This window comes from Pleurodeles waltl, chromosome 4_2, assembly GCF_031143425.1.
Source record: "Pleurodeles waltl isolate 20211129_DDA chromosome 4_2, aPleWal1.hap1.20221129, whole genome shotgun sequence".
NCBI classification, from domain to species: Eukaryota; Metazoa; Chordata; class Amphibia; order Caudata; family Salamandridae; genus Pleurodeles; species Pleurodeles waltl.
Genome location: NC_090443.1, coordinates 926831732 through 926847143, shown reverse-complemented (window position 1 = coordinate 926847143; position 15412 = coordinate 926831732). Strand labels below are relative to the sequence as shown.

The 15412-nt window shown below is 43.7% G+C and overlaps 1 protein-coding gene across 2 annotated transcripts in view; it reads right to left on the bottom strand.

Annotated features, from left to right (window-relative positions):
• STIL (STIL centriolar assembly protein) overlaps nucleotides 1-15412 on the bottom strand; it is a 159869-nt gene that overhangs the window by 71874 nt on the left and 72583 nt on the right. For both annotated transcript variants that reach the window (XM_069232712.1, XM_069232713.1), the window contains exon 10: nucleotides 4694-4797. In XM_069232712.1, the coding sequence (XP_069088813.1) occupies nucleotides 4694-4797 (104 nt within the window). The remainder of the gene's footprint in view (nucleotides 1-4693; nucleotides 4798-15412) is intronic.

Sequence of the window (15412 nt, the reverse complement as noted above, 5' to 3'; positions counted from 1 at the left end):
ACTCGTGATGTGACAGTTTTGACCCAGAAGTTAGGCAGTTCGGTTGGCCGTATTTTGGGGGATAAAGCCGGTTTTTGGATCCTACAGGAGTGTACTTTAGATTCTAAAAGTTTTACTCTCTGAACTGTGTATGGGTTAAACATGGATGAGGCAGAGGTATTAGATACAGTAAATGTAGAGTTGTTCCTGTGGCCACTCCCTTCAGTACTTTGTGGAGATTTTAACATTAATCTTGAAGTTAATAAAGGCCTATCTGGCCCTGGTAATTATCAAGGCCGGAAACACAAGGTATTCAATGGCATTAAGAAGGTTAGTAATAGATCACGGCCCTATTGATGTCTGGGAAAAGTTAAAGGCCCCAGAACCAGGATACACCTATTACTTGTTTCCCCCGATTACAAGTTGGTTCGCTTGGACTATTTCTTTGTCTCTGCAGCACTATCAGCAAAAGCGGAAATAGATCTCTCCCAGAATACTATTAGATCAGAATCCCTTGCCTTTAGAAACCTAGTGGCCGGCTTTTTCAGGCTCTGCAGTCTGGTCATTTGATAAAATATTAGTAGAACCATTATACCTTGACCATATGCCCAGCTTGCTGACCGACTTCCTAGCTAATAATAGAGACACTGCTTCTCCTGGCATGATTTGGGATGCATTAAAGGCTAGCATTAGAGGGGAAACCCTATGTTTTAGTCTGCATCTGCAGAAACAGAAGGAAGCTGAAAGGAGGAGTTTGTGCCAAAAACTTAGGCTCGCAGAGGGTAAGCTGATCTGTGCTATTGCGGCCGGTAGAGAAGTTAGGCCAGCACAAGAAGAAATTGCAGCCACAAAAGCCTAAATTAACTGTCACCTTAATAAGGTGATCGCTGCTTGATACCAGGTGTGCCGATCAGAATGCAACAAGTACGGGGAAACTACAGGAAGACATTTGGCCAATCGAATTAGGCAAAAGGCAGTCGGTGGGCACATAAAGGCCAAATAGAATGCTTCGAAGCAGGTGCGCAAGACTCCAGCACAGATTCTGGAAGTCTTCAGGACTTTCTATGAGGATCTGTATGCAGAGGATGCAGGATCCCAGAAATATAGATATGGGGAGTTACTGGGGGGCGCTGGCCACAAGTAGGGTGACCAAGGAGGATTATAATAAACTGGAATCCTCATTTCTGATGGAAGAGACAGAGGACGCTATGTCTAACCTGCCCCTGGTCCTGATGCTCTCCCGCTGGAGTTTTATAGTTTGTTTTCCCCGAACTTCAGAAGGACATGGAAGTTTTTTTGGCAGTGCAGAAAGGGCAAACCCCACCCTCCTGGCAGGCTGTGACCATAGTGATGTTTAAGAAAAAATAATCAACCGCTTTCTCCTAGATCCTATAGGCCTATCTCCCTCCTGAACTGTGATGGGAAAATCTATGCAAAAACGTTAGCCTCTAGACTGGGATATGTAAACCCCCCTATAGTATCTAATAGGCAGCATGGATTCATCCCATGTAGGGGGACTGTAGATCACATTAGGAGATTTATTATGTTTGATTTTGCAAAGGCACAACAGGCGCCAGTAGGTTTAATACTAATTGATGCAGAAAAAGCATTTGATCGTGTTTCATAGATATTCCTCTAGGCTGCCTTCAAGTGGAAGGAGGTGTGGCGAACTTACCTGAGTCAGTTAAAGCTTTATAGCCTTATGCACACATCTGCGCAATTGGTTTGGAATCAAACATGATACCCATCTCCATGGGCACAAGGCAGGGGTGTGTCTGCTCTCCACTACTTTTGGCACTCTAAATTGACCCCTTTTTAGCAATGCTTCACAAATACAGCCAATTTTGTGCTGCAGGGTGTCGATTATAAAGGTATTCACATATGCTGACGATGTGGCTGTGGTGACAGCAGACCCAGTTACCACAGTGTTAGAAATCAAAAAGGTTGGCCAATGTATTTGGGATCTATTCTGGTTATAAACTGAATCCAGATAAAACTCAGATCTTCTGCTCAGACAAGATCAGGATGGAGGGGGGGAATTACCAGGTGGTAGAAGAGGCTGTCTATTTAGGGGTCTGAGTCACTGCGGCGGTAGATCACTTAGTGGCAATGAACTTAGCCCTGCTGTTGGGCAAAGTTAAAACTAATTTGGGCAGGATACATCATTGAAATCTTTCACTCTTGGGGAGCTGCAATTTTTTTAACATGAATATTCTCCCCAAAGTACTGCATTTTTTCCGCACTGTTCGTTTGGAAATCAGCAGGGTAGGGCTAGTTAAGCTGGACGCTATAGCCAGCAATTTTTTTAATGGAAATATTCTAGACCCAGAATGGCCATGAGGTATAGAACATTTCGGTGGTCGTGTGGCCAGTTCCCAACTTTATTTATGTGGCAAGTGCTTTACAGCATATGGGTATTTTGATCACGGGAGAGGCAGGGCTTGGGCCATCAGACTCCCCCACGATTTATGCAAATGGCTATGGGTTAGGTGGCAAAAGGTTGTCTTGTCAGAATATTGGAGCCAAGCTATCTCAAGAAAACTAGGCTGAAGGCCGCAAAAGCAACATATGGGGTCAGGTCAGGCACTGGCTGAATCGCGGGAAGATCGTTTTTTTTGCCTTCTGTCTTTCAGGGTGGTGTTATGAACGGATGGAGGCAGAAAGGCATAACCATGTTGGGCGACCTGTAGGAGTAATCCCAGCTCATTCTCAGATTTGCGGGCACAGTATGATCTTCCTAAGCTATATATATATATATATATATATATATATATATATATATATATATATATATACATACATACATATACATATATATACACACACACACACACATATACATACATACACACACACATATACATACATACATATATATATATATACATATATGTATGTATCTTTTTTTTATTATTAAGTATTTACAACTACGCAACTTCCTTTATCGAAGAAAATCGATTTTCTCCTTTGGAAAACTTCCTTTATAAGACGTAGGTCTTCAATAGGTGCATTATACGAACTATTAACTGACATTTGGAAAGACTATCTTGCACTCCAGAATGAGAAATGGGGCTCTCTGGCTGGAAGAATCACTGGAGATGGCTGATGCGGTCCTCCTGACAGCTAGTTTGAAGTGTCAGCACTTTAAAACAGCTTTTAATTTATATTTACACACCAGCTAAAGTCTCTAAATGGGGAGGCTCAGATGGTAAATTCAACTAATGTGGGGCTGACACGGCTGAGGTTATCCATATGTTCTTTGCTTGCCCCAGGCTGGCATCCTTTTTCTTATGTATAGGATGCAATACTCAGTTCTCTCTGACAGTATTGATAGGGTTTTCTGTTTTTTTCCCTTTATTTCTATGATTAATGTTGTCTTGCTTTACAATAAAAAAAAAAATTTAAAAAAAGGGGAAAACCCCAATGCTGTCAGGAGTAACTGTCTCGTGGGGGGAAGTAATGAAGACAAGGAAAGCAGTCTTCATTTTAAGAATTTCAAGTCTGAGGAAATGACAATAACCATGTCAAGAGTCCATTAATATCCTGCATCGGAGCCCGCAGATTAATAGTTTGGTATGCTGCTTTAAAGCAATTCTTGAATAGCGGCTGGTTGAACATAATACCTTTACTTATCTTTTTGCTAGATCAAGATACAACTGTGTAAAAACACTCCAATAAGCATGTAGCATTCTTAACTTTGCAAGACTATGGAGATATGGAAATACTGGGGCTATATATTCCCATAACTCACCACTTTCCTCCCTGTCCCTTCCTGTTTATTGCATGCTACAGCTAGTGGTACCAAAATAATATGTAAGTAGTACACAAAGGGCTGAAGGACTAAAAATGCAAACCAACTTTTACTTTTTCTCTTGCCAATGTAATGCAGACATCTAGGAGGCCTGAAACCGGGGCTTATTAGCAGAACACACTAGGCTATCCAGTGCATTGGAAACTTGAAATTTTACAAAATGGAATGTAATAAAATGAAAGAAACTCGAAGAGTGACTACGTCAGCAGGTTACCTTAACAAGATGGTGCTATGGTTGTTTTTTCTTTTATTGCAAGCGTATTACACAAAAATAAGAAAACAAAAAGAAACAGAATATGTGCCACCTCCTAAATGTGATGGCAATTTGCTTGCACCAGGATATTCAAAATATAAAAAGGTCATTGCATTTAGTTTTAAAGGAACAGCACAGGTGCTTTAAGCTGGCAACTATACCTAAAACAGGTATAGAAAACCCTTTTTATTTTTAATACCAGTCACACAAAAGTATGATTGATGATGAGAAAAGGTAGTATAACTCTGAATTACTATAACCTGAAAACATTCAAAGAAGAATAAATATAAATAAAAGAATAAAGAATGGAACTAAAAACACACTCCACAAAACACCAGAGCACTTCTATTTAGGAGAACGTATACATATGACCACGCAAAATGCTATCACTGAAGGTGCAAAAGAGCCAATGACTGAAGTTGGGAAGACCTTGTGCCTCATGCTTATGCTATAGTGGAAGGAAGCAAAATACGAATCCTATTCAAACAGAACAATGGATGAAGAAGGCTGACCCAAATCCCCTCTATACATCTATAATTTTATTTAAGAAATGAATTAAAACTATTGAAAAAAGTAAAGCTGTTGCTACGCTGGTCCTGAAAAGGTTGGCTAGTATATACATGTAATCTGTAAAAATATGGTACACTTACGGTGAAACATCTTTGGAAATTCCATTAAAAAATTCAATTTCTACACTCTGTGTTGCTGCGCTTAGCTCAAATTGGATTGGCGTTTTACAGGAGACATCAGCGTTCTGAAAACATGAAACAGAATAAACATTGAAACCCATTTGTAATAAGATGTTGAGCAGGTTTAGTTTATTACTGGTCACAAGTTTATGCACATAATCCTTTGTGGTTTTTTTTCATTTTGGAAATCACATTTTATAAATTTGGCTCACACCAGATTAATTTCCAGGAAAGTGCCCCTTTTTGACATTGTCACCCCCAATTTTTGCCTGGTAAATGATGCAATTTTGACTGAAAGGGCACTGGGTTCCTGTTACCCAGGTCCCCAGTGGCAGATCTTTCCCAAAAACGGTAAGTTGTTTACATTCGGTAACGCCTTATTTGGTAACGACAATATCCATCTGCAGATTCCTTACCTTAGAATTTCCCCAGACACCAGTCTGGATCTGGAGACTTTTTTCAAGCAGCACCACTGCGAGCCGTTAGGTGGTGTCGATCAGCTCCGCATGCTTGGCCAGCAGTGTCCGCGGCCAATATGACGTTACGAGTGCTGTATATGCACCAACCCCAGCACTGACTTCAGTTTCCTTTGAGGACTTTCCAAGCCAGAACTGCAAAGCCATTAAGAGCACTGACCACTACGGCAAAGGTAGAATGGCAACACTCTTTCTGGGTCGAGGCAATGGAATTTCCTTACTTCCTTAGAAGTATGTGGGGGTGCATAAAAAGTAGGCAAGGTGATGTATTGCCCTACATGAAAGGGTGTAACTACTTTTGGCAAAAAAGGGACCCTAGTGAGAAGCACCACTTTGTCAGGATAAATGGAAAGGTAGGGAAGCTTCTATGGCAATGCCTGCAGCTCACCCATCCTGTGGGCAGATGTAATGGCTACAAGGAAGGCGGATTTCAAAGTGAAAAGCCTGAGAGGACAATTGTGGAGAGGCTCGAAAGGAGCACACATCAAATGTGAAAACCAAATTCAAATCCAATTGGGGCATAATGAATGGAGATGGAGAAAGCATGAGTAAGGCCTTTAAGGAACCTATTCACAATTGGAGACTTCAACAAGGAAAACTTGATCAAGCAACCACAAAAAAGCAGAAATCACAGAAAGATAACCTTTGAATGCCCAGAGCAGAGCCCTGCTGGGCCCGAAACAGGATAAACAATAGGACCTCAGAGAGGGGGCATAAAGGGTCTCAGACTTGTCTATGCATCATGATGTGAAATTCCTGCAGGCGCATACCATTTTGGTGGAAGGACGCCTCACTGCCAAGATAAAGTTACAGACTTCGGGCAAAAGTTCAAAAGCTGTCAACTTCCACTGCTCAATCTCCAAGCAAGAAAGCAGCGACTTGCTATCTCTGGGTGGAGAACCCTTCCCTGCTGCGAAGAAAAATGCTCCTGAAGCAGCAGCCTGATTGGAGGATCGATGACCATGCTCAGGATACCACACTCTTCGTGTCCAGTCCTGAACCACATGGATGACCTGGGCCCAGTTATTAATCCTCTTGAGAAATCTGGGCAGAAGTAGTATGGGCGGAAAGGCATATAGGAGGCATGAGTTCCACTCAAGGCAAAAAGCGTAGCAGAGCAATTGCAGCCTTGGAAACTCCAGAGTATAATACTGCTGACATTGTGCATTCTCTGCAGAGGCAAACAGGAGATGAACAGATCTAACCAAGCCTCGCCTCATTGCTGAAACAGACCTTGCGCTATCTCTGGAAAGAGATGCCATTCGTGATTAAGCATTGTTGGCCCGCCAGATGTTGAGCCACCAGGAAAATGCCCTGATGATGTTACAACAAAATCGAGAGGTGCAATCTTTGTTGCAGTACTACACGGCAGTGGTGTTGTCCATGAACACCAGCACTACCTTTCGCAGAACGAATGCAGGCGGTTTGCCATAGTGTGGAGGTAGAAGATGACAGCCTGGGGCAAACCCACCTTCAACAGCCAGTCCTTGAGGTGGTGGTGGTGGTGGTGGTGGTGGTGGTGGTGGTGGGGGTGGGGGGAACCCTGACCTGCGTAGGCAAGCTGAGGCCACCACCATCACCTTAGCGAACACCCGAGGGGCGCTGGTAAGGCCAAACGTTTTTGGGAGTGGGGGGTTGGCGTTTGGGGTGGTGAGGTAGAGTGAACTGAAAGTCAGGATGGGAATATGGAAATAAGTGTCCTACAAGTCCACAGCTACAATCCAGTCTCCTGGCTTCGTGACAGAAAGAACCTGAGCAAGTCAGCATTTTGAACTTCTTGAGGAAGAGATTAAAAGACCAAATGTCTAGGATAAGGGAGGGGGGGGGGCTTGTCTTTTTGGGTATCAGAAAGTAGCAGGAATAGCAACCAAGACCTACTTCTGGCACAGGAAACCTCTCTATAGCTACCTTGACCAACAGCACCGTAACTTCCTCTCTTAGAAGTGCCAAGTGATCATCCATCATCCGATCTTACAATGGTGGCATAGAGGGAGTGGTAGTCTCCAAGGGAGGGGAGGGAGTAGCCCCTTGAGTATCTGCAAAACTCACCTGTCTGACGTGAAGATTGCCAGCCGAGCAGTTGATGGTGAATCCTGCCTCCAACGGGCCCCTTGGGGGGAAGAGACACACTAGGAAGGATTGGAGGTAGCTGCTGGGGGGACTGGGGCGTGGAGCTGTGAGCTTGCCTGACTGCTGGCTCCCTGATCCACAAGGGAAATGGATCCCACATCCCCGGCCATGCAGAGGCTGGGCAGCATGTGCAGAATGGTAACTGACGTGGCTGGGCACCACTACCATAGCCACAAGGCCAAGGACCTGGCCATAGCACAAGAATCCTTGAAGTGCTCTAGTGCAGAGAGTGCTTTTTCTCCGAAGAGACAGGTGCCATCAAAGTTCATGTCCATAAAGTTAGCTTGGACATTCCCTGAAAACTATATGAATAGCATGGGACCAGGAGCGCTTATAATTCCAGCATACGTGCTCCTAATTAGAAAAGATGTCACAACAAGGGTATGCAGTTCCTTATACAGAAAAGATGCAGTTTAATTAAATCGGTCCATTTATGAGCTGAGGAATCGGGCAGGATCTGATCCCTCATGAGCCCAGAAGGTTGTCATGCTTCATCATTAGGCATGCTCCACATTGGTTAGGCTCTTTGCCAGAGATATATTATATATAATGCAGTATGTGAAGTTTAAGAGTGGGGCTGTTAGTTTAGATTGGTGTGGAAAATGTATATGTATGAAATAAGGTCTGTGCTAAAATAAAACATGTGGTCTTCAGAGGGATTTTAATAAATGAGTCCGCCTGTCTAATTAATTAATTAATAAATAAATATCAGGAGAGACAATGATCTTCGATAACTCAGTAGATCAACATGTTTCTTGACAACAAAAGTCACTGATGATCTTGAAGCAATTCTTCAGGACCTATTTCTCCTACACTATACCGTGGTTGGGATCTTCACTTACGTGTTTCCGGGGAGTACCAACCACATGTAACAAAAATTGGTATAAATTAATACCTTATTGTATTGGGAAAAAACCCAACCTTTTAAGTAAAAGATCATGAAGGAAATTGCATATCACAAGTAGGAATAAGCATGTCAAGAAAGGTGCGGCATGCGCAACGTTGCATTAACATGCCACTCTTAGTGTATGTGCAAACACTGAAACACAAGAGACGTCTAGGAAACAATGAAAAACACCATAAAATACGCACAACAAATTTGGAGAAACCTACATCGCACAGGTAACATACACAGTATCTACAAGGAGTAACTAGCCCTATTTGGGTACTGGTAACGTCTCCTCGAGTGAAGGCAGAGCAAATGCTAATTAGCGTACTACGAGAGACAAGTGGGAAGATAGCAAGCAAGAAAGAGGGCTCCTAACCTTGGGAGCGCTCAAGATGGCTCTTATGAGTCCTGTTGGAGAAATTCAAGTACCAATGCTTACAGGAATGCAGTGCAGCGTCTACAGGCAGACCTTCCCAGTCTCTGCTTCCTCAGAGGTGGAGGAGTGTGAGTGAGGTCTGCCATTAAGTACCAGCATTACAACGCAGCCGCTTGCCTTCAGGTGGAGGCGCCGCAGTGTGCTGAACTACTAGGGCTTGTCTGCAGTCAAAGGCGCGAGTACTCCAGGCACCATATTGATAGTAAGGCGGAGACAAGCTAGTACTGTGTAACCTGCAATAAAACGAATGGGCAGGCCAGGACCACTCATGGCAACTGCGGTTCATGGAAATAGTCTGCAGGGAGTTACCCCACGGGACACAGAAAAACAAACAAATTAAAATTCATAGTGTTCCAGTTCAGCCACTAAAGAAAGTGCATTGTTTTGAAAGAAGGATGCCATCTTGGAATGGCACTCATGGCACCACAACATAAATGGTGTGGAGACAAAGCAAGGGGCTAAAGAACCCAAGCATAGCCACAAAGAGGACAGCTAAACCATGGGATTGGATGGTTGCTGGCCAACCAAAATGAGGAGCTGAAGCTAGTAGCCTAACCAGGTGTATTTAGGAAAAGGCTATAACCACCAAGGAGTTTAGTACATAAATACAATATAATGTTGTGCGTGTCTAACATAAGAAATCCAACTGCTGGTATTGGTTCCCAGGTAAGGGGCCAAAAAGTAAGGAGACATTCGATAAATTAAGAGATGCCAAGGCAAGAGAACAAAACTCATGTAGTTAACTGAATCAGTAGTACAGGGTGCCAGCCAACAGCAGCAGCCAATATGCCCCTACAGTGTCTAAGTCCATTCTTAGACATAGTAAGTGCAGTGTGGCCATATTAAGTACATGGGCTGGGAGATGGTCAGTACGAACTCCACAGCTCCATAATGGCTCTACTGAAGTCTGGGAAGTTTGGTATCAAACTCCTCAGCACAATAAAACAACACTGATGCCAGTGTTGGATTTATTGTAAAATGCACAGAGAGGGTGATCTTGGAGATTCCCCTGGTATTTTACCCAACCCTCCAGTGTAGGGCTGACTGGTCAGTGCCAGTCAGCCACTGACAAGTTTCTGACCCCAAGGGATGAGAGTCTTTGTGCGCTCCGAGGTCAGGAATAAAGTCTTCTCTGGGTGGATGTGTTTCACACCAACCCACCTGCAGGAAGCGCAATTCTTGGTGGTGAGCCTCAAAGGCTCAGGCCTCCTGTTACAGTGCCCCAGGGTACTCCAGCTAGTGTAGATAACAGCTCGCTTCCCCCCCCCCCCTTGTAGAATCCTCCATCTTGTTTTGGAGGAGAGGGGCCAATAGGGATAGGAATGTCCTCTCCCCAAAGGGCGTGGGCACAGGAAGGGTGTAGCCAACCTCGGGGAGAGTAGCCATTGGCTACTGCCCGCTGACCCCTGCAACACCCCTAAATCTAGTATTTAGGGGCACTCCTGAACCTTGCTCTTCAGATTCCTGGTGACCTCAAGAAAGAAGGACTGAAGAGACAACCCCAGCAGCGAAGACTCCAGATGACAACTGACTTACCACAGCCCTACCGGCTGGTCTGCAGCTTCAAGACTCCTGCTACAAAAAGGCAATCCCCAGAGGACTGCCAGCCCAGCAGAGGACCAAGCACTCCCAAGGACAGTGGCCCTGTCCAGAAGAAACCCTCCGAAAAGACTCCAGAACCGCAAGCCCTGCCTACTCTGCACCAGACACCCATGGCCCATGTCCAGGTGGCCCACCAGTCCAGAGACGGGTCCCTAGGCAATTCTGACCTAGAGTCCACCCCGGGTTAACCCCCTCCTGGCCAACATGACGACGCCTGCAGCCTAAATCCAGAGGACCCCACTGACCGCAACTGGATCTGACAAATATTCCCGATGCCCAAACGTACCCCTGCACTCACAGCCCCCTGGCCTTAAGGTATCTGATCAATGTTCCAACGGGCACCTCTCCTCCTTGTACAGCCCTTGGTTTTCCAGAACTGACTCCCTGGACCCAGCCTGCAGCATCTCTGTGACCCCCAGGGTTCCCCGATTGAAAAGCATTGGGCGCCCAACGCTGTGTTTGCACCCTGCACCCAGCGTCCCCTGTGCTGCTGGGCTGTGTGTTTGGTGCTGACCTGTGTGTTTGGTGCTGACCTGTGGCCCCCCTGGTGCTGACCTAAAAAACCCAAGCCTGTGTCCTGAAACTGCGGGTACTTACCCGAAACCTGTTTTCTTCCAATTGCCCCCAGTCCTCATAGGATTCCATTGAAAACCTGACACCAACTTTTACCTCTGCACCCAGCCCTGTGTTGCTGGTGGTGCACTTTTGAGGTCAGCTTGAATTTTGACCTATGGACATTCCAACTCCCAAAGACAGACTATAAGTCAAGTATTTACCTGTTAAGTGGGCTAACAGTTTTCCTCCCCTAGGACTGCATTGATTCCTATGAGAAATTGCACTGTCAACTTTTAAAACTGAAAAGTGTACTTGTAAACTGTTTTAACTGCAAACCCTAAACAAAGTACATTTGATACATATGCTTGAAACCTACTTACAACTGTGAGTCCCTGCAACAAAAACCTTTTGGTTCTAGTATGGTGATTTTAATTGTTTTCTAGACGTCTCTCTTGTGTTTCAGTGTTTGTTGTACATACACCAAGAGTGGCATTTTATTGCAACGTTATGCATGCTGCACTTTTCATGACATTGGTTATTGCCGCTCGTGATACACCATTTGAGTTATGTATGATCTTTTGTGCTATGGGTCGGTTTTAACTACATTGAGATATTAATGTATTGTATTTCATTTTTTGTTACTTGTGATTGGTAATACCTGGAAACAGTCAGGATTCCAATCACTCTGTAGATTAGGAAAAATAGGTCCTGAAGAATTGCTTCAAGATCATTAGTGACTTCAATTGACAAGAAACATGTTGACTCACTGAGCTATCGAAGATCATGGTCTCTCCTTAAGGCGATCACCTTTTCAATTAGACATGAGGAATCATCTGTTAAAATCACTTGATTGTGGGTCTTCCCAATGCAACTTTCCAGCAGATGCCTTCAGCCTCATTGTGCAGACCTCCCTTCTATCACGACTGCCTCCAGTGATTGAAACCTGGCAGTCCACTGCACCTCTCCATCTGCCGAGCCCGGACAGAGAAGAGGACCACTGGTGTCCCTTGATCCCAGAGACTCAACACCTGAGCAGATTGGTCTGTTAGGTCAGAATGGACCCCCAGTCCACACCTGCAGCTGCTTTCTGCAGGCCCCCCTCTATTGTGACAGCCCCCAGTGACAGAATCTGGATTGTCCAAGAAGTCTCTGCAATGGGCTGTCCCAGACTAAGAAGAGGACCATTGGCGTCCCTATGTCTCTGAGCAGCGAAAGACCTTAACACACTTGGTAATTCACCCAGACTGGTCCCTTAGTCCCCACCTGCAGCATCCTTCTGACCAGACCGATCCCCATCCACTTCGATGAGGTACCCCACACTGAAGTGCACTCGGCTGCCCCAGTGGCGACCGAGGTGACCAGCTTGTGTGGCCCAAGACTCTGCCCCATACTCACCTTATGTCTGGAAGAATGGTCCTGTAAATTGTGGCGTGCCTGTTTGCCACATGTTTTCTTTCCCATTGAGAAACATTGGAGCTTTAGACAAGTGAACCATGTCGACTTTACAAGTCTATGGTAATTTCTATTGCAAAACATACTTGCCTGATTATATATATTTAGGCACCATAATCAATACAAAGTCACTTGTTATTTTTGTAAATTGGTGTGGAACTCCTTATTGAGTTGTAGGTATCATTTATTGACTCTGATAAGCCTGAGGTTCCTTGACCACACTACCCCTAAGAGAGCAACTTGGAACTGCTAAAGCAAGCCCCTGTCCACTCAAGGGAATTCCCCCACCCTTTACACAGTATACCTCATTTTGGTATACTATATAAAGAGCCGGCTTCCTGCACCAGTCAAATTGGTGCAACAGAAATTGTTGACATTTTTCTGAGCTGGATGTAATTGAGTTTCTGATCTCACAAGAATATAGAATTTAGTAAGGCTGGGTAACATCATGGGCTCTTTTAATAATAATAAAAAAGAAAAAAAAGAAAAACAGTATAGAAACACCACCAGGTGGAGGGGCAGGGGTCTAAGCTGAAAAGCTAATATCTGATTTAAAAAAAAGGAAAAACGTTCATATACTTTGGAGGAACGTGCTATGATGAATGTTTTTAGGTTTCACACCACGGAAACCATATTGTAGAATTTATTTGTAAAGATTCTTCTTTCACACACAACTGAAAAAGTGCAAAAAGTATGTGAAAACAAAACTTGAATGCAAATTTGTAGTGAACAATCATATTTAGGCATTATAAGAATATGAAAGAAATAATTTACTGACTTAAGTTATCCTAACTATTGATACCATATTAACTGAAAATAATTCAATAACATTAAAATACGTGTTTTTCACATCGAGTTGTTCGCTGTGCAAGATGTTTTTCTCCACTTTTGCTGCAGATGCATTGCATGTTTCCAGAAGCCTTCTGTTAGCTAGTGAAGCGCTACTTGTTTTGATTTAGACAACTGATAGTGAGGTCCTCACCAGGAGGTGATTCAGCAGGAAGGATAATTCAACCGGCTCAACCACAAAACGTGGCTGATTTAACTTTAAGGATTAACTTCTAAAGCCCATTGGGCAGATGTGAGACAAGGGGGTGTTTACCTCTTCCCAGGTAAACAGGGGAAGGGAAAAGGGACACTTACCATCCAGAAAGTTGTATTTATATTAGTGTAGTTTGCTAGAGCACAGTAGGGTTTTTTTTCCTTCAAGCTTTTCTCTTGGAGGGGACTACTCTCACTCGCTTTTGCTGGGGACACATCTGAGATTCCTGAAATTATACATCTCTTCATGGAGGTTGCTTAGACTACTTGCTGCTGTTGATGATTTATAGCTGAGAATACTGTCCAGCTTGATGTGCAAAGGCTTTATTCTTGTGCATCGATTCCCTCATCAGAAATCATTATTGGGTATCTCAACTGACATCTTATACTCATCCGAAAATAATTTAATTACAGAACACGCTTGCTGTATTATAATATGAACTGTAATTACAAGAAATATTGTAATCTTTTATATAATTTTATTCATTTCTAATGCTGATGCTTAAAAAGACTATTTTTTATTGAATAAATGATGAAAACGTAAGAAATTGAAAAATAAAACTAATTCATACACATTTCTAATTATTGACTGCACTAAATGACATTAGCAATTTAATTTGTTATTGCATTAAGATAACTGCTCCTTTTCACTTCCTGTCGATGAGCAAAGGTGCATACAACCAGTGGCATGGGTTGTTTAATGTTGACACCCGAAGATTGAGGTTCTAGAACCCCCTGCTCCTCCAGGTGCCGTGATATGAGTATTCATTCTTCCGCAGCTGGCCTCTCACTTGTCCTTTTAATCTGTGTTGGGTGCTTCTAAAGGGGCATCAGAACAAAAATGTTCCTCTAAAAGATCTTTTAATGACCTACGGCACTGAAGCACAGCTTTCCTCCCTAATTTATTTAGGACCACCAGTGGGTTATAAGGCTGCTGATGATGTGACTGGTCCACAAGAAATAAACATCTTCAAGATATCTCCAAACCTTATTTGTTCCACGATGAGACCTTTAATTTAGCTATTTCTGAAAATGACAAAACCATTGAGTAAATAAGTGTTACCCCTGAAACAGTCCATAACCTTCAACCCCCTATCTCTACTTCCTCACCACAGACCTATACCCCACGACAAATGGTCAGTGCATGCAGCCAGGAGTAGGTGGATTACCAGGTACTCGCAAGTCAAATTTTTACATTACACGGCATGCAAGGAAAGTGGTGAGCCCGAAACAAGAATGTTCATGACACAAAGTAAGCAAAGGGGAGCGACAAAGCAAACCAATGGTAAGCAACAAGTGAGCTCTGTAAGCCCACTGTAAGTCTGAACAAGAGGCTTTCACCTATTGAGAGCTAAACCCTGTCTGGTAGGCAAGACCTAAAAAGCCCATAATTGAGGCAGATAAGAAAGCCATCTAATCACAAGCAAAGGCTGACTGTGTAGTACTGTATACAATGCGGTCTATAACGGACAGGTGGAGCTCTCTGTAGCAAGATAAATGCAAATGCCCAACACCCACAACTGTGCGCTCAGACTTTTCATCCTCTGTTGCTCTATACCCCCCAGATTTTAAGAGTGAAAACATTTTTTGCAGACAACTGACATAATATATACCCCTGGGTATCTCCACCCACCACGTCTAAAGCACTGCTAGTACACCAGACAATTCAGACTATTGCCTAAGCGCAAGCATACATACTTCAGTTTCTGCTTCAACAAGCCTAAGCAAGATCCCAACCTTGGTTGCAACAAGGTGCAGAGACCATGAACGATGCTATAATGCTGCAGATCCCAAGCTGTGTGATGCTTAGCAGCAGCACGGACTGGTGTTGGCTTATGCTCATACCGCTGATAACTATGCACAGGATTTCAATTAGCTTAGTAAAGCATTCAAAAATTAGGCTGCAAATGTTTGAACCCATGTAAGTATAGGGGTTGGTTAGCAGACTAGTTTAAGTCATTCCTTCAGATGGCACAAGGTTTCACTAAACACTCGAACCACAGCTATAAAGACAGAGGGATTTCGACTGCTGCAACCAATATTATGAGAATGCGCCATCCTTTTCCCTGAAGGCCTACAGTCCTGACAAGAACTATTTG